Source organism: Vitis vinifera, chromosome 10 (genome assembly GCF_030704535.1).
Source record: "Vitis vinifera cultivar Pinot Noir 40024 chromosome 10, ASM3070453v1".
Taxonomy (NCBI): domain Eukaryota; kingdom Viridiplantae; phylum Streptophyta; class Magnoliopsida; order Vitales; family Vitaceae; genus Vitis; species Vitis vinifera.
Window position 1 is genome coordinate 13,940,055 of NC_081814.1, and position 26,622 is coordinate 13,966,676.

Genomic DNA, 26,622 nt, shown 5'->3' on the forward strand with positions numbered 1-26,622 from the left:
ACCAAACAGCTAGGCATTAAACTTGTGGGAAAAATAAAATTGAAACCAGAATGTAGGCGTAGTGTTTCTGTTCGTGTTAACTTCTGAATACAGGACATTGAAAAGGAAATGGTACAAGATGTGGTTTGGGGGAAGATTATTTAAATTGTTAGGGAGAAGTTTGACATACACTGGATGGGCAAATTATAATAATTATTCTTCTGGTGTCTTGCGACTCTTGTCATAGTTTCAACTATACAGTAAAACGCTTAGAAGACATCCCCTGTCAGCTATAGCAGTTCCCTTTGGATTCTTTTGTCAAGAAATTCCAGGCAAGCAAAGCTGCACCAACTGCAGGCTCCACCTGCATAAAAATTTTACAATATGAAAACAGGTAAGGAAAAGAATGTAAGAATTTAACCGTTAATAGTATATGTCATATATGGACAGGATTTAATAATGAATCACGGATTTATTAATGTTTTCAAGCAACGGGTATAGGAGGACTACTTAGTTCTTCCAAACATATGAACCATTGGAAACTTTGTTACAGCATACAGTACATTATATCGTGGGGTGGATTTGAAGTCTTCACGGCCTCAAGATCGAAAACACGTGCATACGGTGTTAGCAAGTGCAGTACTTCATAAACTAGGCATCATGAGAAGTTCATTCTTGAAGTCATTTTACAAGCACCAGTTCTTGGTCCCAGTTGTGGTAAAAGGTTTTTACCCCTACACCATTGTTCAAGCATCTAGAACAAATTGGTAGCTTGAATAGTTTTTTAAGTTTTGATAGCCATTTCAACTCAAAGCAAAAAGATCCTGAACTTCAAGGCTGTCTGAAGGGTAAGTCCCCATGAACTTCTGTAAAAAAAAAAAAAACAAAAAACGTTCCATTCCCTGATGGACCTTTTCCTAGGCACCACCGGTGGAAATTGATTCCCTTTACTAGCTGGCACTACCCTTGTGAAGTCGGTCCTTTTAGCGTTTTCCTTTCTATATTATCTCCTCTATCTTTTACATGTGACAATTTGAATTCCATGATAGCCAAGTTCTAGACAAGCTTGAAGGATTATATCCAAGCCTCACCTGTTGATTTGTAATATGCTTTTGGCTAAATATTGCTCAAAAAGGAATTTCTTGGACACTGAATGTCATGGCTACTTCTTAGGCATCTAGAATTTGACGAGCTATTGGCTACAGAGGAGATCTGCTTAAAAATGGGCTCAGATGGCAGATTGGGAGGGAAACATAGTTTACATATGGAGGAACTGCTGGGCCCACAGGTGGGCCTGCTAAGGCAATCCTACAAATCAAGTTTAAGCAGGTTCAGCCTCTAAAGTTTCCGATCTTATTGACCTAAATCTTCAATATGGAGAATCAGGATCATCCATAACCTTGTATACTCAGTCTATCCCTTTAGCCATCTATTTTCTTGGTCACTGTACACAGCGATTCACTTATTCTTATGGAAGTCAATGCATACAAACTTATATCAGGTCTACAGTAAAGTTTTCTTAGGGAATTACTTTCATATCAAATGCCAAGGTCCTTTTGGCTTATACTCTCATCTCTCCCTTTCTTACTTAACTTCCTCACATTTTTGTTTAGGTTTATTGACAATATCTTGCCTGTCCATCAAGAACTCCATTGAAGGAATTAAAGGATTTAGATGTACTCCTATTTGCTTGAGGGGGGCACATGTTCCCACTGAAAATTTTAAAAAATATATACAATTTGCTGGTTTGATCCCAGCTCTCTCTCAAAGAGGGAAAATAGGGTTACCATTGGGAAAAATTTATCATTTGTATATAACTGGTGCCCCACAGCCCTTGAGGCCTGACTCAAGTGGTAAAGGGATAGGGAGGATTTGTGGGAGGTTCCAGGTTCAAGTCCCAATAGGGGCAAAAACTTACCTGTCAAAAAAAAAAAAAAAAAAAACTTGTGCCCCACAACCCTAGCCTATGATGATTCCATTTTTTATGCTAGGGATCATCTTATCGTGGTTCTTTTGTCTATTTAGATCTACACCAAGCAGAATTTATCTGACCAGCCTGCTGGCTCATCAGGCTGAGGGGTCCTACAATAGTTTCTATGATGTGTGGAGTATAAATTTGACAATCCTAAAATCTTAAGACTACTTCTAAGCCTACTTATCATCACACTCACATATTTTAGAATTCATCCTTGCATCCTGCTGCAACCACTTGACCCCAACAACCTGATTATTTAGGTTTCACTTAGTGGGTTTACAGGCATGGTAATGAGTGGCATTAAATGTGCTTTTAGTTGTCCTGAAGGGGTTCAAGACTGGAGCTTGATCTAAATTGTATTGCTAGTTCTCTTCTGCAAACTGGGACTAGAGTTTGTCTTTTCCCATGAAGTGGGTTTTGGTCCCTAATTTTAATAGTATTTATCATCTATCTGGTTATGAAAAGTAGTAGGGAAAGGAAAAAGAAACAGTTAAATTCTCTTGATTTGTTATGGAAAATATAAAGACAAATGAACTAAAACAATAATTATTTTGAAACTTATACATTTCTAAATTTTTTATTCTCTGTATAAAAGAAGAATAACATTGGACAAGCATGGCAGAAAAAAAAAATGATTGAATTTATCTTCTTTTTTTTTTTTACTTTAAGATTTATAAGGATTTATTTTGAGCAAGTCCCCCCTATATGCTTTTCTTTTCGTTTTTGATAGGCTCAAGCCCCCTTGAAGGCTATAGTAGCTGTGATAAAAATTTGGATAAAATCCTAGGTTTTTTGGTTTGTCTAGGACTTACTTTTTCAGTATGGCAGGTCAGTTTTATTTTTGATTTTTCACTGCAGCTCTATTATGTTGTTGTTTGCTGAGCCATACATTTTGATAACTCATCAATGAGCTGCAATAATAATAAATACAACAACAACAATAACAATGATAACAGGAACACTACTAGCAGCAGCAGATTAGAATTCTGTGTGAACTATGCTAACCTTTGGTCTGATTGGACGAGCCCCTGGAAAGTTCTTGTGGATACAGCTAATAACCTCTTTTCCTATATCCCATCTCTTATTAGCTTCAAGAACACCACCAACCATCACAATAGGGAAAGAACCATTTCCATCTGCAATTAAAGAAAATGCAATTTAGAGCTGTTAAAATCCATGACAGAAGTTGGAAAGATACAGATTCACATGCTCATGCCTGCACCCATGCATGTCTTTGGATATGCAACAATCTGTAACTCTGCTTACAGTATAATGCCATATCATTCTAAAAAGTCAAAAACTATGATTGTGCAGCATTCCAGACTTTTTGAGAAAATTTTAGGTTGCCAGGAACTAAAGAAAATAAGCGTTTTTTAAAATTATTATTATTAAAATTATTTTTAAATAAACCATAATTCAAATATTTATAGTCAGATAAGTTGAACACCTTCACCACACAAGCAAAGTCTTTGAACAACAGCTTTCACACTCAGAGCCAATTCTTGAACTGCATCAACTAGAATTTTATTTGCAATTTGATCTCCAGCTTCTGCGCAAGATACCACTTCCGGAACAAGTGCTGCAATGCGGGCCCAGGATCGGTCTGCATAGGTCCACCTGAATTCCCATAAAAAATAAATAAATAAATAAAAATAAAAAATAAAAACCATCTGTAAAAGTATCCAACTCCATGCCTCTTATGATATTCAGTGACCATTAAAAATTTACTTTCTTAAAGAATACTAATTAAATTAACTATCTCAAACTTCAAGTCTGTTGCCCCATATTTTTTAACTATTGCCATTTTTCAGACTCTCTCCAGTAACAAATGTGAGTTACAACCCTGAGGGCCATTTTTTACCTGATCAATAACAAAAATTCCAGGTCTCAAGATATCAAATTGCAAATTAAGAGGTCTTGAATCACAAATGTAAGATATAGGTTTCAGGTCAATATGTCAGTAAAACCAACCCAGTAGAAAAGGAAAAAAGAATTACTATCCGTTCTTAACTTCTTGTGACTAAGTAACGATAAAAAAATCATTTTGAAGGCTTCCATCCCCAACTAATGAACAATTGCAGGAAGAAATCTTCTACGGCAAGGAACAGAGGTCAAGGGGTTTTTGGGCTTAGTAGCCAAATTGGTTTCAATTATTTTCTTTGATCAACCTACCTACATTTTATCAGTTAATATACTTTAGAGGAGTAGTGAGATGTTAAAGTAAAAAAAAAAAAATAGTTATAATAATAATTAGATGGTTTTAAACTTCTCAAACCAGGAATCAACTACCCAACTTCAACCGGTCAGTTCAGCTCTACATGATGTTGTGTACATCTTGAGTTGCTGTCACATGGAATCCAATTAGGAGCCTCAAACCAATGCAAACCTTACTGCATCCCTATTGAGAGCTGCTGAAAATTAGATCTCCAAATTTTAACTGGCAATTGGGAGTACAGATTTTTTTTTTTTTTTTTTTTTATCAGAGGGGAGTACAGATTTAAACACCTACATTATATGGATAGGGACATTCTAAAGACATGCACACTGTGTGCGCGAGTACTTTTATACCCTTGTAAGATCATATGATCATCCTTTTGTTCATTATTATTTTTTTATACAAAAGTTTTAAGTTTTGACATGTAGGCCACATGTTTTATTTGTGTGTGCCATGACAACGAATTTTAAAAGGTTCTAGACATGTCAAGATTTGCCTAGTGTGTCAATAGTGCCATCTGTGAACCAGACACAGCTCCTCTTTAACATGTTTGGGACTTTCAACTAAAGATGGTTATAAGCTTCAAAAGATGGATACCCTATGAGTTCATCTGAAGAGGAAAGACCAAGTGTGTTTAGAATGCTATTTGTAAGCATTGTCTGTGGACCGCGACCATCTTGAGCCCTTATTATTGCTGTCAATGCCTGTGCAGCAATACCATAGCCACTGCAAGGGAGCAAAATCATGTCATCATAGAACCAGTTCTTTCTTGAACAATTCAGATAACAAAATAAAGTGACTGACTTCAATTATCATTATACTTATCTAATATCCATCTAATGTATTAGACAAATAATGACATTTCTTTTATGGAATGCAAAATCATACATATAATCAATGGGAAATCTACAACTTCCAACAAAAAAAGTAAATAAATCTAAACTTCATTTATAGATAGGGACAATGGAATATTAAAGTAACATAGTGTTTGATTGGTTATTTTCAAGGAAAAATGACTTTTGATTGTCATTATAATAATTTTCAGTAGCCCATTATTTCAAGGGTGTCAAACTTTAGGAACTGGAAGCAAAATTATTATGGAATTACATAAATACCTTTTTTTAAAACCCCACAAGGGTCCATTCAACTTCACAAAAAGCCCGTTTATACTATTTTCTTGTAGAATCATTTCAATACACAAAATGCTTAATCACACTAAAGAAAAGCATCATCCATGAACTTAGTAAAAATTTTAATATGAGATAGTTATCATAGGTGTTTGACTCAGTATAATTCAGCTACGAAGCTGCATTCCAAACACAGCCCAAGAATGTAACAATTCACTAAGTACTATGAAGCCAATAATTCTATTGACTAGTGCATGATGCGCCTTGAATTTCAGAACACTAGCTAGTTGTGCATGCAAAATGCACATGCCACTTTGACTGAAAATATTAGTTTAAAAATTATGCCAAGTTCCATAACACTGCTATAGATAAAATTTCCTTGAGTCCAACTCTAACTTTGTTTTTGCAAACCATAATAGCATTGTATGATTAGTGTTGCAATCTTTCCAGTGAATAAAGAATAAAAGGTGTTGAATTTCTTCTGGAAACTCTTGGACCATAGCTTCTGTGTTTGTGTCCAACAGATATGTGTGATGTTCAAAATAATTCTTTAACAAAATCCTGTGGTTGTAAAATTGAGTAGGCTCTCTATTTATTCTTTTTTTGGTTGCAAGGCATAATATGAGAATACTTTTCATCATATTAGAAACTTGGGCTATATTTGTTTTGACTGCACAGAATTGAATTCAAAGGTTACAACCAAATGTAGATAAGAAAATATGATAAATTATTGTTCAAATTAGTGCAACAAAATTTTCCTCCGATATTTATTTATTTATTCTGATCAGAAACAACAATGTATTAAATTAAGTTAGGTATTAAGAAGTACAAAAGAAGGATGAGGAAACCTCTCAAAAAACAAAGAACTAAACAGAAGGTACGTTGAACCTCCAAAGTGCTAAGTAAACCTATACAACAGTAAGGTACCACATGAAAATATACAAAACAAATCATAGCTCTAAAAAAGAAAAATTTCCTCCCAAGCAAACCCTCCTTGCTAGTGCACACCTTTCGAACTACGCACTAAACATGAATCAAGTTGAACCACATTAAAGGGAATGCCCTTAAAAGTTGTGGTGCAAAAGGCCCAAAAGGAGGCAAAGAAATGAATGATATCCCAAAGAGCCCCTGAAGTCCTTGCCTTATCCTAAAAAATCTTAACATTTCTTTCCTGTCACACAACCCAAATCAAAGCGAGACAAGGGGTTTGCCTCAAAACCTTGCCCCTAATGGAGCTTCTCAATTCTTTATATGAGATGGTCATCATGTTACATATACTCCTAGGAGGAACTTAGTCCAAATTAGCCAATCTAAATAGTTTGTGCCACAACCCAAAGTTAATGGATAATGTAAGAAAAGATGATCTACCATTTCTTAGAATTCCTTGCTTCTTAAAAATAAAAATCTTCAGAAAATGAAGCAAAATTTAAAAGAAAATCTTGTTTGTATTTTTCTCAATTGGAAGGGGAGAAGAGAGTGGTTTTCTGGTTTGGTTCTATTCACAATGATTGACACTCTCTGCTGAGATAACTGAAGGTGTATCTTGCCTTTCCATCAGTGGGCTCCTAATCTAAAAGAACAAATTTATATATTATGTGGTTTTATTGCTGCTAGGCACTGTTTTCATAGAATACATTCAATAAAAAAATAGAAACCTGTATATGATTGTCAATTTAAAATTGTGGAAAGTACAAGTTCCATATCCTTTATAACATAGGGATTATTTAAAAAACTGAAAAATATGTTTACGATAAATTTCCTCATCCTCAACCAAACAAACAAACCTCATAAAGAAACATGATTACTCAATCACATTGTATAAGAAACATTTTCCTGCTATGCTGCCTCTAAATACCCCACAGTATAATGTTACCATGCTAACATGATGTGTGGGTCTACATATTTCACAGCCATAAAAATGTGCCCTTACAAAGGAATCTATAAAGTAGTTGCCTATTTTATCATGCACAATAAAAAACAATGGTCAAAGAACAGTGCAGCCTCTTTGTTTCTTAGGCTTTATGTGATGTCACTTCAACTATTGACTTGCATCCTTGTGTGAGATGGGAAACTCTTCAGAAATTTAGATGAGAGAATGAGAACAAATATTTAAGTGGCATGGTATCAGTCCACCACATTCTATGAGAAACATAGTCAGATGAATAGGTGGTAATCTCAAAACTGTCATATGACTAGTCACACTTCATTTGTTCTTTGCAACATTTGACAACAGTAAGTGACCTAAAGGATAGACAGGCATGGTTTGGAGAAAGAGTTACACAAAGTCATAGTTCGGTATTGCACCTCACACCTCACACCTCACAAAAAAGGCCATCTCATACTTCATTTGTTCATGATATTTCCACACCCTTGTTGATGTCCTCTTCTTTGCTTAAACTCTATGCCAATCCCAATGCAAATTGGACCAAAGATGTTAAGCATCATGACACTACTGGCTTCTGCATCTTTCTTACTTCCTGGAAAAATAAAAGGTAAGGTCTCATGACATTGGATCGCTGGACCGGAGTATCATACAACAGCCAGCAGACCAAGCATAACAACTTCCATTGGGTATTTTGTTTGTCATCATCATATAGCAGAGATGCTTTCAAAGCCTCATCGCCCCTTATCACATAAGCTTGTTGACTTCATTATAGGGTTGCAGAGAATCCAACCATTCTCTATTTCATTGGAATAAATTGTTATCTCAGGATTTATCAGAAGTTTGAAGGTTGTTTTAGATATAGCGTCATAGTTATACTATAGGATTTTTCTACCAAACATCCATGGGTATGGTACATCCACTTTGTTACTTCTCAAAATAGAACGATGTTACCTCTACAAATGTGACCAGTTACCCTCCAAGCATTGCTAGTTACCTCCCAAATGTGACTACCTTCTGATGTAAATAAAAGATTGGGTAACACAATTAATTTTCTCATCCAATGGCCTGAAAAGCAAAGGTACTATAACTCCAACTTAAGGTAGCATGACTCTATATATAGCATATCTTTGGATTGGTGAGCAATACCCTTGTAATAGAATGTCCAGTTATGTGTTACATCAACCTAGGTAATGGCATGAATTATGACAACATACTTATTTTATCGTTTTGGTGCAGAAAAAGTATGGCTTGGGCAGATACTATTTTAAATATATTAACAAATGTCAACAAATAAAGTAGCATTAATATAACAATACTTATTGGCTGCCTAAATGCTTACCAAGAACCGTTCATGACATCACCATTGTTTTCAGTTCTTCCTTTAGATCATTCAATATCATAATAGCCAAAGCTTCATATCATTTCAGGAAAAAAAAAATGAAAAAGAAAAATACAAGTGTTAAGCACATACCTTCCCCAATCACCTAAGACAGGTCCAGCACCAGCAGCTCGAGCTTCTCTTCCATCTTCAGTAATCCCATAAGAAATGCACCCCGTACCAGCAATTAAAACACAACCATGAAGCTTTCCCATAGTCCCACTTGCCAGAGCTGCTACAGAATCATTCTGAACATACAGCTTGACATGGCTTGGGAATATGGGCCTGAGAAAATCAACATGGTAGAAACAGAAATAGTGGTCAAATTAGGCGCTAAATATATTTGAAGGATACAAAATCTACATACTTTTTCCAAGAAATCCCATTGCACATAAACAGGAAATCCTGAGCTTTATGGATCATTTTCTTGTTTTTTTGCTTTTACATGCAGTTGAATTGATGTTCAGCAGTATAAATGGAGAATTTAACTAAAAAAGAGCAAAGTGGGTGAGAAGCTCCAAAAGAAAACTACTTAATTAAAAATCCATAGATTACTGAAAAATAAGAAAACCAAAATAACCTACAAGATGAGGAATGGAAAACATGAGCAAATAATTATAGAAGAAGCTTTATAAACCCTTAAATGGAGGAGCTATAAGTGCCTATTGAAGAGAAAGACCATGGTTATTGAATCCATTTATGAGATCATCCATTCAGTTAAGCATTTCTCTTTTTCCCAGGTTTCCAATAGCAAAGAAAGATAGCTTTAAGGGCAATCTCCTTGCTCAATTGCCCATACGCAACCAATACAAGAAAACTTTGGGAACCATGTCACATGGACACCTCAAAATGAATACTGGTGTTTCATAACAGAAATAGTTGTGCACATATACTTGCTATACCTATGGAAAGTTTGTGGAGTGCTGTCAGGAAGCATTTGTTTGCCCTACTTAATTGAATTTGTGAAGTCTCGCAGTATTGTCACTGTTAAACAAAATTATCCATGAAGTTTTAAATGTTGATTCTCATTGACTCATTCAATTTCATCCAACATAAAAATGGAATAAGTTAAAGGAAATCCAAAGTGTAACATCAAATAAGGTATCTTTTAAAATTTTGAGTATGAGATAACCACTCCACGTTTCAGAAGTGGAGTCTCTAGAACTAAGTTCATAAGTGGGACTTGGAGAACTAAATATCTTACAGGGAATGAAGATATATGCCAACTGATCAAAACTATGAAGAAAAGTTAAAGAAAATTTTCAGATACCAAACCTTAGCCAACTTAATATCATTTCCTGATCTGTAGGATGGTTAACACCAGAAACACCTAAGCAAACAGCTTGAACAGCAGACCTATTTGAACCTGATTTTGAAAGGGCTTCAGCCATAACCTGTTCCAATGTCTCCCTGGCAGCAGCTTCTGTTGAATCCAAGACATAGGGAAGAAAATAACTAAAAGAATCAAGATCTGACAATATTTTCCTTCTCCCGTTTCCTTTTTAAATTAACTTCACAAGAGAGCTTTTAATTTATGGTCACCATTATCATATTGAAGTTGACTTTTCATTGCTAATGAAATGATGATGATCATAACAGATCAACAAATAAAAAAGGGAAGAAGATTATCTATCTTGAAAACTAATTGTAGGTGACAGAAAACATAATTCTCAAAAACTAAAATTGAATGGAATGATCTCACCTCCAAAAGCTGATTATTGACGAAATGTCATCTAATTATAACACCTCCACTTCAAAATTTAACATGTTAGTGAATAAGATTTTAAACCATGTCAATGTAGGATATTGTTTTGCTACAAATTGCTCCAATGCACATAATTATATCGATTTGATCACCTCACACCACTGTTGAATAGTGTTATATTCTAATAAATTTTTACAAAATACTACAAATAGAGGCATTAACTATATAATTCCAAAGAACACAACCGATAGAACCCTAACTAACAACGTTCTTTTTCCATTCAATCCATTTTTGTTCCATTTGTCACTTGCCAAGGGGCGACAACTACAAAGACTTGTCAAATCTTTCATACATAATTGATAATACAATCACAAAGTTCCAAAATTTATAAATCCCTTCACCCTACCATCCTCCATTTCCTCTACGCTGGAACCACAACTTTTCCTCCAGAACTTCACAATTTTCCATTTTCTATTAATTGTTCATCATAATTCACATTCAATAGTAGATGAAATCAAATGAAGAAGAGCGAATGTAGGAGTTAGAGGTAGGGGGAAAATTAATACCTCCAACGCTGTTGTGGTTGGAACAACCGGCGACGGCGCGGGCGAGGAGGGGAGGAGGATCGGAGTGAGGGTGGAGGTGGAGGTGTTGGAGAGGGATGCAGACGCAGACGGTGGAGGTGGTGCCACCGTCCAAGCCCAAAACAACGTGGGAGGGAGCATCGGGAGGCGGAAGGGCTTGGTGGTGGCGCTCGAAGCTCCAGACGTCTCCAATGGTGTACCCATTCTTCATCCTCGACGATGTCTCCCAGGCGACTGCGGTAGAGAATTTAAAAGAGGGAAAAGTTGGTTAATGTTTTTCAATTCAATTCTCATTTTATACCACCACTTTTGTTTTCTGATTTTTTTTTTTTTAAATCTTAATTTTATTTATTCATTTATTTTATCTTAATTTTATTTATTTCTCCTTCGAGTCTTACTTTCTTATATCTTCTTTTGATTTAATTTTAGTCATATATTATCAACGTTTAAATTAAAATTTTGATATAAAAAAATTACCGTATAATTTTTTTATTGAGAAATGTTATGATTATTTGCTTTAATTTATTCGGATTTTTTCAAATGACATATTTGAGGTGTTATCTTTTGTATAGAGATATTTAATAAAACTTAATATTTATTACTTAATAACTTAAGTTTACTTTAAATTAAGTTATATTTAAGTTAGTGACTTACAATTTATTATTTCATTTATATTTTAAGTATTAAAGTTGTTTGATAAAATTAACTTAGTGACTTAATTAAGTTATTTAATTTAAGAATTAAGATTGTTTGGTAAAATTAACTTAAATTTTATTTTAAATCATCAAATGGACATATTTACTCTTGTTAATTTTAACTAATATTTTATATTTTTACTAATATTGAGTAATAAAAGAATATATTAAATATTTATATTTAAAGTATTGCAAAAACATGAGAAAACTATAAAAATATTTACCTTAAAATATGAGCTATGGATATTGAGTCATAGTTATAAAGTATATTTACTCTAAATATGGGTAAATGAAATAAACATGTTTTAATATTAAAGATAAGTTAATATTTTGATTTTATACTTAAGATTATTTTTTTATTTTAAGTTGTAATATTAAGTTATTTTATCAAACATGCTTAATTTGTTTAATGATTTAAATTAAATCATTAAGTTATTTTAAGTCATTAAATTGATTTATCGAACATTCACTTAATTATGAACTTTTATCAACGGATTAAGAGATATTCTCTTTTGTTTACCTAAATATGTTATTTTATTATTTATATTAAAAAAATTGTTATTTATCTATTTCCTTAAATTATTGTTATAAGTAATTATACAATTATAAGCTTTGGATTATGGCCCAAATGGATTTTAATTTAATTAATATATTTAAAATTTATTAATTATCCTTATTTTTAATGATATTTTTTAAAAATATATATATGAGTCTCACGTATAAAATTAAATCCCACGATAACGATAATTATTTTTGTTTTACTTCTTGTACTACTAAACAAAGAAATTAATTGTTAACAAGTTGATGATAAGAAAATAAATAGTAATTTACTTCATAAACTTCTATAAATAGTTAGAAATATATTTAAAAATATGATGAATTAAATTTGTTATTTTGAACCTTATTTCCACCCTAAAATATCATAATACATAAAAGAATAAAATTTTAGAAGTGATTTCAAGACTTTACCAACATTATGTTTGGTTCCAAGAAAATGATAAAGAATGTGATTCTCATGTTTGGCTTTATTATTGAAAAATATGAAAGAAAAATCAAATATAACTAAAATTAATTTTAAAATATTTAATTTTTATATAAAAAAAGCTAAAACAAGTGAAATGAGTTTCAAATAAAATATAAAAATAATTTATTTACTCTAAAATGATTTTTTTTTTTCTTCACTTTTTATTTTTTTATTTTATTTTTATTTTTCCATAAATTTTTTGAGAACCAAACCTAGCTTAAATGCCTAAGTTTTTTTAAAGGAAAATGTTTCTAAGATTGGAAATTATGTCTAATTAAATAATTTATTTAATCCTATTTTACCAAGATTATCAATTTCATAACAAAACTGCAAGAGTAATTTATTTATTAGTCCCATCATAAATAAATGAAATAAAATATATTTAGAACATCATCAACCTGAATAAGTTATTTGCCATGTTATTTCCATTAACATATTTAGAACATCATGAATAACTCAAATCATCGTACTTAACTCAAATCACCTAACTTAACTCACATTGATGTCAAGACCTTAAACATGGATCCAATTTCTATTTTTACATTAATATTAGGTTTAAAGAATGAAAAGAATGCAAATTGTAGGAATTATTTTCCAACCATGGTAAAGGGGTAAATATGCATAAATGAGAGATCCGATGTTTGTGAAGTATGAGTAGACCTAAGTAAGAACAAATATATGAGTCATGAAAATAAAAGATGATCAATAAATGTTATGGAGTGAAATAGATGGCAAGTAATCATGAAAGAGGAGGTTTGAAGCATTGCCCATATTTTAGGAACTAGCCCACTAACATCACCCCTATCTAGTTAGCGGATCCTTTCTCAAGACTTCAACCATTGCCACTTGACCATCAATATGCATTGCTTACTCTGCCCATGGCACTTATCATTGCAATTGTATCGTTTGTCTCCACACATGCTGTTGAGATATTAGGAATGCTTTCCTTATATCATTTAGTGTTGAGATATTAGGAATGTTTAAATATTAGGAAAGTTGAGATATTATGAATATTGAGATATTAGGAATATTGAGATACTAGGAATATTGAGATATTATGAATATTGAGATATTAGGAAAGTTGAGATATTAGGATATTAGTTGTTATTTCCTTATATCATTCTTTCTTTATATCATCCTTTCTCATTCTTAGAATGGTGATTACCTTCTATATATACTCTGTACATGAACGAATGAAAGTATGAATGAAAAAAACTACCATTTATCAATTTGAAGATGGTATCAGAGCCATGGAACTGAAATCCTGGATATTTTGTCGCTATGGTAGTCCGACAGCGATTAACCATCCTAAGACAAGCCCTAATATTGATAAGTCAACCTTCAAATGCACTCACTTCAATAAGACTGGTCCCACCAGTTTGGATATCCCACAATTTCAAAGCAACGACTCTTGGTATGACCAGGAAAACAATAAGGAACCGAGGGTTTGAACCATGGACCTTTAGATCATGTTTAGGCTATCAACACTTTGTTATTAATTATAATAATTGTGATCAACGGAAGAAGGATCCCAAGAAAACCTCGACTACAACTGTTGCCGAAATAAAAACAGAGGCTAATGTTGCTGAGAAAGCCTCTGCATTGGTAGCCGTTACTGATCATGGTGGTAAGTTTTTAAATACTTTTATACCTGTTATTAATAGTGCATGGATAATTGATTCTGGTGCTACAGATCATATGACTTTTGATTCTAGACAGGTTTCACCCCTTAGACCTTCCTCACAAAAAATTGTTTCCACAGCCAATGGTAACACAACCCCAGTCATTGGGAAAGGATCCTTAACTCTTACTGATACTTTGAATTTGGATTCTGTTTTAGTTGTTCCATCTTTAGATTACAATCTTTTGTCAGTTTCTCAAATCACTATAGCCTTATCTTATATTGTCATTTTTTGGCCTGAATTTTGTGTGATTAAGGACATCCAAACAAGACAGACGATTGGTTGTGGTATTAAATGGGGAAAACTCTATTACTTGGACTTGCAATCAAAGGATTCAAATAAGTTGCAACAAGCCTTGATGGCAGATGGATCTGAGGGGGAGAAGAAAAAGTTTGAAATTTGGTTGTGACATCGACGTCTAGGACATGCTTCCTTTGGTTATTTAAAAAAATTGTTTCCTAGTTTGTTTGCAAAGAGTGATATTTCTAGTTTCCGTTGTGATATTTGTGAATTTGCTAAAAGCCATCGTGCTTCGTTTCCGTTAATTTTGAATAAAAGTCCGTTTCCTTTTATGGTTATACATTCTGATGTTTGGGGCCCATCCAAAGTCCCAACTTTGAGTGGCTCACGTTGGTTTGTTACTTTTATTGATGATTGTACCAGAATGACATGGTTATGCTTAATGAAGACCAAAGATGAAGTGAACTTGTTGTTTTAAAATTTTCATAAAATGATTGAAACTCAGTACAATGCAAAGATTCGGGTTTTGCGTAGTGATAATGGTGGAGAATATCAAAGTTCTGATCTTCAAAAGTATTTGGAAGGACATGGCATCATTCATCAGACTACTTGTTCCAATACACCCCAGCAAAATGGAGTCGTTGAACGAAAAAATCGACACTTGTTAGAGGTTGTTCGTGCTTCCTTGATAGCAGCAAAAACACCGATATCTTATTGGGGAGAAGCAATCACATCTGCCGCATACTTGATCAATCGGGTACCTTCTAGCTCAATTAACTTTCAAACACCTCTCCAAGCTCTTACTAATGTCGTAGTTGCCCCAACCGTCCCAAATCTACCTCCTCGTGTTTTTAGTTGCGTGGCATTTGTGCATCTACACAAGCCCCAACGCACCAAGTTAACTTCCCATGCTTTACAATGTGTGTTTGTTGGATATGCATTGCACAAAAAGGGATATCGATGTTACCATCCTCCAACTCGACAAATGTATATTACAATGGATGTGGTGTTTCATGAAGATCCAATGTATTTTTCATCTGAGTCTGAACTTCAGAGGGAGTACCATAAGGAAATTCAGACTCTCGATTATGATTATCATATCTCTGAGGAAGATGAATCTGGACAATCTGAACTAGTGAACCAGGAAGTGGGTGAGTTGGATATGAGTGGTCAACAATTTGAGTCCGAAGATGTCTTCACTGAAATACCAAACCAATCGTCGTCTGTTGAGGGTGTTTTTAATTTGGAACCTGATCCATTCATGAAACGGTTACCACATCGTCATAATAGAGGTATTCCTAAACCCACATATGAACCTGAATTGTCTACTAAAGTCAAATATCCCATGAGCAACTATGTGTCTACCCATTGTTTGTCTGAATCAAATAAGTCATTTGTAAATCAATTATCTACTGTAGCTATTCCTAACAGTATGCAGGAAGCCTTAGCTGATCCAAGGTGGAAAGCAGCCATGAATGAAGAGATGAAATCATTGCAGAAGAATGAAACATGGGAACTCGTAGAATGTCCACCAGGAAAGAAGCCAGTTGGGTGTCGTTGGATCTATACTGTGAAGTACAAGGCAGATGGTAGTATTGAATGATTTAAAGCAAGACTGGTAGCAAAAGGGTACACTCAAACTTATGGAATTGACTACACAGAGACATTTGCACCTGTAGCTAAGATCAACACAATTCGAGTATTATTGTCTTTAGCTGCAAACCTAGATTGGCCATTACAACAATTTGATGTGAAAAATGCCTTTCTGCATGGCAAGTTATCTGAAGAAGTATATATGGATCTTCCACCAGGATGCATGGTGTCAGAAAAACAATGTCAGAAGGTGTGCAAATTGAAGAAGTCATTGTATGGGTTGAAGCAATCCCCGAGAGCATGGTTTGGAAGGTTCACAAAGTCAATGAGAGCTTTTGGCTATCGTCAAAGTAATTCAGATCACACTTTGTTCCTAAAAAGGCAACATGGTAAGATTACGACACTCATCGTATATGTGGATGACATGGTAGTTACAGGAAATGATCCTGAAGAAAGAAAAGCTCTGCAAAATTATCTATCTAGAGAATTCGAAATGAAAGATCTAGGTCCTCTGAAATACTTTCTTGGGATTGAAGTTTCTCGATCAAGTGAAGGAATTTTTCTGTCTCAAAGAAAGTATGCCTTAGATCTTTTATAGGAGACTGGAATGTCGGGATGTCAACCTGTTAATACACCAATAGAAGAAGGTCTGAAATTGTGTGTTGAGCCTAATCAAGTATCAACCGATAAGGGAAGATACCAAAGACTTGTGGGGAGATTAATGTACTTAGCTCATACAAGACCAGATCTTGCTTATGCATTGAGTGTAGTGAGTCAATACATGCATAATCCTAGAGAGCAACATATGAATGCAGTCATGCGTATTTTGAGGTATTTGAAGAATGCTCCTGGAAAGGGAATTTTGTTCGCTAAAAATGTTGATCATCAGAGTATAGAAGTATATATTGATGCTGATTGGGTCGGTGCAGTGGATGATAGGCAATCTACATCTGGTTACTTTACCTTTGTAGGTGGTAATCTTGTGACATGGAAAAGTAAGAAGCAGAATGTCGTCGCTCGTTCAAGTGCAGAAGAGGAATTTAGAGGTACGGCTCTAGGACTTTGTGAGGCATTATGGCTAAGACTCCTCTTACAGGATTTAGGTTACCTATCTAGGCAACCAATCCGATTGTTTTGTGACAATAAAGCCGCGTGTGACATTGCTCATAATCCAGTACAACATGATCGTACAAAACATGTCGAGGTGGATAGATTCTTCATTAAGGAAAAGTTGGATGATAAGATTGTGGAATTGCCTAAGATTCGATCAGAAGATCAATTGGCCGATATCCTTACCAAAGCTGTCTCAAGTCAAGTGTTTTCAAAATTTTTAGACAAGTTGGGCATGTGTGACATCTATGCACCAACTTGAGGGGGAGTGTTGAGATATTAGGAATGCTTTCCTTATATCATTCTTTCCTTATATCATTTAGTGTTGAGATATTAGGAATGTTTTAGGAAAGTTGAGATATTATGAATATTGAGATATTAGGAATATTGAGATACTAGGAATATTGAGATATTAGGAATATTAAGATATTAGAAAAGTTGAGATATTAGGATATTAGTTGTTATTTCCTTATATCATTCTTTCCTTGTATCATTCTTTCATATTCTTAGAATGGTGATTACCCTCTATATATACTCTGTGCATGAACGAATGAAAGTATGAATGAAAAAAACTACCATTTATCAATTTGAAGACATGCAACCTGTATCAAGCTCAACAACCAATCTCTTTGTCATGCCACCTTCATAGGGCTTGTTACTCCATTACATGCCACTTGCCCCTACCTATATAGTTTTTCTTGGCTTGTGCCATGTGTCTAGCAAGTATCTTAGCCCACTAATTGTCCTATATTATATAACTTACAACTTCTCATGCCACTTGTCATGCTCTTGTTGTGTTAGTAGCCCTTTGCTTAAGCTTTCTGCAATACTAAGGTGTCATATTATGTACCTCCAAGTGTCATGCCTTAGTATCCCATGACGTTGCTTGGTCTCTCACCAATGCTAAGTGTTGCATCATGTTAACCTCTCATGTGCTACTTGTTGGCACTTTAGATCTAAGCAATAAAAGCAATACCAATTTTTTTTAAAATTGATCTTTTTAGGGTTAAAGTACTAACATTTAGGTTTAAATGTTCCTAAACCTCAAAATCCAAGTGTTGAAGACGACCTTGAAGTTGTTGGGAAGTCTCATAAACCCACGATCTTCTGCCCGATGACTCAACCTTGTTCTTGGCACACTTTCGATGAGGAGGAAAGAAGGGTGGAGACTATGACTCTTTTTCTCTCTAGATAATGGAAAACAAAAGTCATGGAAACTCTAACCCCTATGGAGTATTTATGGTTCCTAATTAGGCTTAAGTGATTTGAGCCCACATGGGCTTAAGTCACTTAATCTATCCCAAAATAGGTTATAATTGATTCATTAACTCAATAGGGCATACTACTTAACCAATTGGTCAAATCCAGAGACCTTGTTCACTTACCTTTATGCAACCTTGTGTAATTATCAAAACGCCCTTATGCACAAAAGTGAACTTAGAGTCAATCTAACCCTCATAATCCATGCCAACAAGATATATAAGCTTAGAGCGATGACCATTAGGACCCATAGGAGTACTGGCTCCCTCAAAATCAAATTCTGAAGTTGATTCAACATCTCACTACAAAGAATCAACTGAACTTCAATATCCTATGTAAATAATAACGAGATACTACGTGCTCGGGTCTATGACCTATTATCCATTGTGTTTAGTTTTTTCATGAACTAGTGTCCATAGTTTAATAAGGTGATAGTTATCAACATTTCAAGACTACCCCTACTATCCTTGAATTACAAATCCTCTTATTGTGTGTTCAACTGATATGTTTTAACTCTCAAAGAGCCTATGTCAAGTTCTACTTAAGGAACTACTATGACTATAATTTCCATGAACATACCTCTTTAGGATCACCCAAGAGGACACACTATCTAAATCCCATGAGATATCATGGTGCTTTTATTGAGAATACCGACTTCCATCAACAGTGATCCAATCCATAGGGAATATATGATCAGCTTACAATCTCACTCGTAGGTCAAAGTCATTACTAACTTTAACACAAACTCAATATTCTCTCAAGGTTGAAAAACAACATAATGAATTAGCTTGGTGAGGTCATGACTACTCGACATCCTTTAGTCATGACTCACTGTAGGTCCTGTCCAATGTGTAACCATACACACTAGTGTACTCACCATGAGAATACCATCCGATAGTCAAGACCAACCATCCCTCCAATTAGGAGGTGGTGCACTACAACCTCTAATGGGTTACCTAGACCTATGAACCGATTGTGAACAAGCCATCTATTGACAAATAACTCATGGCTTGGATCTTCTGTACAACTCCTAATACACCTAAGTCACGTACAATGCAAAAGACGCAGACAAGAATGCGCATAATGGATACATGGAATAAGAATGGATAAAAGTAAAACTGAAACATCATTAAATAAATAAGTAATTCCAAATTTATTACATCATGTTATGTTTTTAAGGGTTCTATTCTAACACTACTTAACCCATTAATATGCATATAAGCAACCCATGTGTGTCAAGCCCCATTTTGGCCCACATGTTTAATGCATTTTGTCCTTATGTGCTAAGCCCTCTTTTTAGCTCATGGCTTGCATGAGTTGCGTTGTTGGTTTATACATGTCAACCTTGTTGATTCCTTCCATCTAAGAGGCATTCATAACCCATGTCTTATGTCATGACCACAACCCATAGTATTGTGGCCATGGGTTGCATTACACTCACAACATTGCATCAATGCATGCATGATAATTAACAAGGCTCACCATCACACCTTGATCATATTTGAGGCCTTATTTTGTGCTCATGGGTAGTATAGTTGTTGCCACCCATACTCTATCACCACTTTAGAGAGAGTCATCCCCTCCCTTAAAAGTATTTGAAGTAATTTTCATTACGTGAGACATTATAAGTGATTCCACATGCATAATGAGTTTTCTAACATCTAAAATTAAAGAAAATCTAGAAAAATGTGCATCCACTTGAAACCCCCTCACAATGTATCTACTTCAAAGGAAAAATCTCAAAGTCTATGAAATCACACACTTGAAGCTTTGTTGAGTACTTGAGCCACCCATGTAATGCTTTGTGTGCGTGTGTGCCCCCTATGTGTTTCCACATTCAAGTCACCACCAAGTTGTGCTTGTGTGTCCCCAATGTGCTTCTACATTCAAGTCACCACCAGGTTATTGCCTTGCACTTATAGCCCACTCCTTGCATTGATATGCGCCTTAGCTTGGTAAACCTCCACATTTATATTTATAAGTTACCTTGTATATTATAAGCACTTGTAGGTACAAGGTACCACGTTGTGAGACTTTAATGTTGTGTTAACCTAGTTAAGGTGCTGAGAAACCACCCTCACCAGGTGAAGTCAATGTCCTGATTGACTTACCTTGCAAATACTCCTACACTCTGCCTTCTTCAGATTTCCACAAGGTTTTGTCCTTCTACAAACAAGCTTCACTTTTTGATTTCCTCTTATAATGGACTGAGTAATCAATCTTTTTCCCCAACACCCTTTTTAACAAGCAAGTGGGAAATTTAAAAAATAATAATATTTTTTCAAGAATTAGGAATTGACAATTAAAAATTATTTCTGACAAACACCGGAATAATAGCAGGCTGTCCAAAAATATCAGTCAAAAATTTGAAAAAAAAGAAAGGAATTGAGAAAACATGATACCTCAAAAAACCCATAAGTAAAAAGAAATATTTGGAGAGAGAGCCAAAATTGAGATGAGGTTGACATGCCACCGAAAAGTTTGAAATAGTGAGCACTCAAATGTGGCAGATGGTGAGTCAAAGTGTTATGCAATGCATTAAATTTTTGGAGGAGGGGGGACATGTTATGTCAAATAGATGCATTAGGATAGGGAGGAGATTCACCCCTATTTCACAGCAATAATCAAGGTTGGTGCCCCATCCTATCCATACCCACATGCATGCACTTGAATGTGCCCACAATTTCATCTCTGTCTCTCTCTCTCTCTCTCTCTCTCCATATGTACATGCATAAGAATTTAGGGCGGTGGTTGTCTCTTGAGATGGACTAGTGTACCTCACAGCAGCAAGGGCATACCCCTTGTTACTCCCCCTCCCACCTGCCACAATGATGCATGGCTTGGCTGGTAGAAGTAAAACCCTTTTTGTTTTATATCCATCTAAAGAAGCAATGTGTTGGATTTAGAATAAGGGGATGATTTTGAGGGAGGTTGGAAGGATTTTTAATGTTTGAAAATATTGTTTTTATGAAAAACAAATTTTTGAAAATTATTTTTTAATATCTAAGAAATCATTGAAGTGATTTGAGGACAATCACTTTATAAATGAATTTAAAAAATATATATATATATAATACATTATTAAAAACATTTTCTTTAATTATATCCAAATAATAAATAAGTTTTTTTTAAAATTTTTATTATAAAAATACTAATAATACAAGTATTATAAACTAAAAATATTTTAATCATAATCATTTTAAACTAAGATCTTACTTTTTCAGTATAAGTTCCCACGAGTTGGTGTATCGTATATAAAAATTATTATTAAATTTTTATTTTAAAAATAAAATTATATATATATATATATCCATATGAACATTAAAATTTAAAGCTATCTCTTAAATTAATTACTTTACACTAAATTTAAACATCAATATTCATATTGAATTTGTCTTCTAAAGAGACATTTTCTTGATTGGTAAGTCACATATTTGCTTTCTAAAGAGACATTTTCTTGATTGTAGGTCACATATTGACATAAATTTAAAAATAGTTTTTAAATTATTATTTTTTTTCAAAAATTATTTTTAAAAAGTGATTCCATTTCATAAAAAAATTCTCAATCAACAACTAGGTGACTTAGAGAATAATTTAGGCATATCTTAAAAATAAATGCTTTGCTCAAGAAAAGGCATGATGGGTATGCTTCCTTAACACTCCTAATCACATGTAGTCAAAAATTAACAAAACTTTAATTATTATTTGACATTACCCCAATTCATGGGATCATAATCTTGGAATGATATAGAAAAAGATGTTACAAGAAGTTAGACCCATTATCATCCAAAAATTAAAAACCCTATCCAAATTGTTGCCATGGGGATGCTGAGGCTGAGGCTGAGGCTGAGGCGGTGGTCTTCCAGATTAGCTGACAGTGGCCGGTTTTCATGGATCTACAGATCACCCACCTGGCATAGGCCACAGGGGCCATAACACCATCCCGAAGGGTACTACTCATGGTACGGAACACGACAAACTCTAGCTTTTCTAATCATGGAAAACCAAGGCCAATTTTGTAAAATTTGGTGTCCCAATTCGCAAAATTTCCGTCCACATTGACAAACCCATGTGACCCACTGTCTTAAATGATGGAGCCCCTCATCTCCTGGCATGGCGTCATGGCATTTTTTTATACTAAAATTATTATATGTTTTTGTTCTAATTTGGTTTTAATTTTTTGGGTAAAGAGATGGGGCTGTTACAGCAGTTACCAAATAAATTTAAGGCAAGTACAGATTTAATTGTGTCAGAAATCTTTGGCAGTTTCTCAAGAAACAAACAAACCAGCTAGAAATGAAATTTTCCATTGTCATACAACACACATGACACAACCCATGTTCTGATTTCTTTATTCAGGAAATGCTTGCTGCCCCTGTCCACAACCATCATCATCTTTTCATATCTTCTTTAGATTTTCAGTCCCGGTTTCAAGTTTTTATCTTTGGCTTCAGTCATGCATTGATGCTCTCTCTTGTCGCTCTCTTCTTTCCCATTTTTCTTGTGAGAGTTGTTGCCTCAGATCTGCAAGTGAACTGGGTCTGCTGATGGAAGGTGTGCGGGTGTAAGAAAGAGTTGCAGGTGGGTTTCCCTGGTGTTTTCTCTTTTTATTTCTGCCACGGCTTTCAACAAGGAAAATCAAATGCCCACTTGTAGTAAAGGTAACTTGATGTTTCTGCTATAACTTGAGTGTTTGTTGTTCAAACTGTTGAGACACTTACAAGTCTCTGTATTATTTTTTGAAACTTGGGAGAAGTTGTTGGGTGTGATTGAAGAGTTGGGTTTTTTAATCCCTTTATGTAAATTCCTTCTGTGTGTTGTTGAATTAATAGTTGTGATAGTTGTGAGCTAGCTCTTACAGTTGAAAGCAAAATTCTTATTTTCTTGGTAAAATTCTAGGAAGCCCCATAAGTTCTCGAGGTGTGTGGCAGATGGTGAAGGTCCCAGGAATGGAGGTTTGGGGCCTAATACTTGTGGTGATGGTCTCTGTGTTTGTTGGGAATGGAGAAGCTCAGGCAAAGTCTTTGTTGATAAACTGTGGCACAAATTCCAGTGTTAATGTGGATGGTAGGAGGTGGGTGGGTGACTTGGCTCCTGACAACAATCTTACCCTAAGTTCTCTGGGTGTTGCTGCCTCCACAGACACATTTAGCGGGGATACAACCTTTGCTCAGCTCTATGAAACTGCCCGGATTTTCCCAGATAGTTTGAATTACACAGCTAGCCTAAACCAGGGAAACTATTCTGTTAGGCTCCATTTCTATCCATTCTCCTTTGAGAAGTACAACACAAACGAATCTTCATTCAGTGTGACGGCAAATGGTCTTAAGTTGGCATCCCAATTGAATGTTCCTGGTGAGATTTCGCACAAGAATTCATATTTGCAGAGTTCAGGAAGTAATTCAAGTTCATTCTCTATGATTAAGGAATATTTCCTGACTGTTGATTCGGGTCTGCTTGTGATTGAGTTTGCCCCAACTAAAGGATCATTTGGGTTTATAAATGCCATAGAAATTGTCCCAGTTGTAGATAATCTCTTCTTCAGCTCTGTCAGTAAAGTGGGTGGAACAAATAGTGTTCTGAATTTGAGCGGTCGGGGTATTGAGGCTATGTATAGATTGAATGTTGGGGGTCCTGAGATTACACCAGATCAGGATTTGGATCTATGGAGGACATGGGATGTGGATTCCAGTTACATGTTCACAGCAAATGCCGGGTCAGAAGTTCATAATAGTTCCAATATTACCTATGCTTCCATGAATGATTCAGTGGTTGCCCCTCTTGCAGTGTATGAAACAGCAAGATCTATGTCTAACACTGAAGTCCTGGAGAAAAGGTTCAACATGTCATGGAAATTTGAAGTGGATCCCGATTTTGAATATTTAATTCGATTACATTTCTGTGAGCTGTTTTATGAAAGGGCAAACCAGAGGAGCTTCAGAATCTACATTAACAACAGGACTGCAGCAGATAATTTTGATGTTTTTTTGCGAGCAGGAGGGATGAACAAGGCATATCATCAGGACTTTTTGGATATGGTGTCCTCAAAAATCAACACCCTTTGGATCCAGCTGGGTCCTGATACAACGGTAGGTGCCTCAGGAACTGATGCTATCTTGAACGGGCTGGAGATTTTCAAGCTTAGCCGTAATGGGAATCTTGCCTATGTAGAGAGGTTTGACTCAACCAAGAGTTCAGCAGGCAGCAAAACTTCAAAAACTCAAACTCTTTGGGTGGGACTTGGAGCCGGTGTGGCTTCCATTGCTATGATGGCTGTCATATTTAGTCTCATCTTCTATTTCTGCAAAAGATGGAGAAAGAAATCAAGTGCCACCAAGAACAAATCCCCAGGTTGGCGGCCACTATTCCTTCATGTAAATAGCACCAATGCCAAGGGAATGAGTCAAAGTCTAAGTGTATCTTTGGCCTCTAATAGAGCTGGCAAGCGCTTTACATTAACAGAGATTCGGGCAGCAACAAATAATTTTGATGAAAGTTTAGTGATTGGAGTAGGAGGCTTCGGTAAAGTCTATAAAGGGGAGATTGATGATGGCACTCCTGCAGCAATTAAGCGAGCCAACCCACAATCTGAGCAAGGACTGGCTGAATTTCAAACTGAGATCGAGATGCTTTCAAAGCTCAGGCACAGGCATTTGGTGTCCATGATTGGATTCTGTGAAGAGCAGAATGAGATGATCTTGGTTTATGAGTATATGGCAAATGGGACCCTTAGAAGCCATCTCTTCGGGAGTGAACTCCCACCTTTAACTTGGAAGCAACGATTAGAAGCATGCATTGGGGCTGCTCGAGGGCTCCATTACCTTCATACAGGAGCAGAAAGGGGAATCATCCACAGGGATGTTAAGACTACCAACATACTGATAGATGAAAACTTTGTTGCCAAAATGGCTGATTTTGGATTGTCCAAAACTGGTCCTGCTTGGGAACATACTCATGTTAGCACTGCAGTTAAAGGAAGCTTTGGGTATCTCGACCCAGAATATTTCCGACGACAGCAGTTAACGGAGAAATCTGATGTTTACTCCTTTGGTGTGGTGTTGTTTGAAGTTGTTTGTGCACGGGCCGTCATAAATCCAAGTTTGCCAAGAGACCAGATCAATCTTGCGGAATGGGCTATGCATTGGCAACATCAGAGGTCACTTGAAACCATCATTGACCCACATCTCAAAGGAAATTATTCTCCAGATTCGTTGAGAAAATTTGGGGAGATAGCAGAAAAATGTCTTGCTGATGAGGGAAAGAACCGGCCCACAATGGGGGAAGTTCTATGGCACTTGGAGTATGTCTTGCAACTTCATGAAGCTTGGCTGCGCACCAATGTTGGAGAAAACTCGTTTTCAAGCAGTCAGGCTTTAGGAAACCTTGAAGAGGGACTGGAATCTGCACATCTAGATGAAGAGAATGAAATAAGCCTGAAAATGAAGCAAAAGAGAGAATCTGCAACAAGGGGAATCAATGCATAGAATGCTGCAAACCCAGTATGACGAGTTCTCACAACAAACTTCTGCAGATGACAGGTGAGAACTAGAGATTGTATTCTAGTTACAATGTTTTATAGCTCTAAATTCTTTAAAATTTGTTCTACTTTAGTCCATACCTGCCTGAATTTACCTGTTGCAATATCGATAAAACTGTGGAAAAGATGATATAATGTGATAGTGTCTCAAACATTGCATATGGTTGTAGGAGCGTGCTATACTGAATTGGCTTGTGATCCTATATTTTTCGGGGTCCTTCCTTCTCAAGGGCTCATTAACATGTAACATTCCCAGTTCTGTATTTTCTGCTTTGATTCTATGAAAAGATATCCTGCTTGAGCAAATGAATTGGTTGTTCCCTTGCCTCTTTTGTTTTGTATTTCATGTACCAGTACTTGAGGCTTTAAATTCAAGGAATATGTTAGGTGGAATAGCTCTATTTAGGATGTAGTTTGAAGGTAAATAGTCGAAATAATTGAACCGACAGGGGACAAACAATGTAACAAAATAATTGATGGGCAAACCACCGATGTAATAGGAGTAGAATAAGAGGCCATTCCATTCCTGCTTGAAATTGTGTTCCCAGGCATGTGATTAATCAGAGATACATGCACCCAGACATGGAAATTCCTTTTGCTCCCTCGCTTGCAGCAAACTAGAGGCTGTTTCGG

At 35.4% G+C, this 26,622-nt stretch overlaps 2 protein-coding genes across 5 annotated transcripts; one reads left to right on the forward strand and one right to left on the reverse strand.

Annotated features, from left to right (window-relative positions):
- Window positions 1-10: 10 nt before the first annotated feature.
- Window positions 11-11,123, reverse strand: LOC100262927 (uncharacterized). Its single transcript, XM_002263447.4, has 7 exons — window positions 10,831-11,123; window positions 9,835-9,982; window positions 8,653-8,844; window positions 4,767-4,895; window positions 3,402-3,571; window positions 2,960-3,090; window positions 11-343 (listed from the first exon to the last, which is right to left on the reverse strand). Exons 1-7 carry the CDS (start codon window positions 11,057-11,059, stop codon window positions 266-268), a joined length of 1,077 nt encoding a protein of 358 aa, XP_002263483.1. The 5' UTR covers window positions 11,060-11,123; the 3' UTR covers window positions 11-265.
- An 11,154-nt stretch (window positions 11,124-22,277) lies between these two features.
- LOC100247404 (probable receptor-like protein kinase At1g30570) lies at window positions 22,278-26,295 on the forward strand. 4 transcript variants are annotated; one of them, XM_010657450.3, is made up of 2 exons: window positions 22,278-23,113; window positions 23,352-26,295. In XM_010657450.3, the coding sequence occupies exons 1-2, from the start codon at window positions 23,095-23,097 to the stop codon at window positions 25,934-25,936; spliced, it is 2,604 nt and encodes an 867-aa protein (XP_010655752.1). In that variant the 5' UTR covers window positions 22,278-23,094; the 3' UTR covers window positions 25,937-26,295. The 4 variants fall into 4 exon arrangements, with proteins under 4 accessions (XP_010655752.1, XP_002264211.2, XP_010655753.1 ...); XM_002264175.5 differs by having other exon boundaries at window positions 23,384-26,295; XM_010657451.3 differs by having other exon boundaries at window positions 22,278-23,033.
- Window positions 26,296-26,622: the final 327 nt, after the last annotated feature.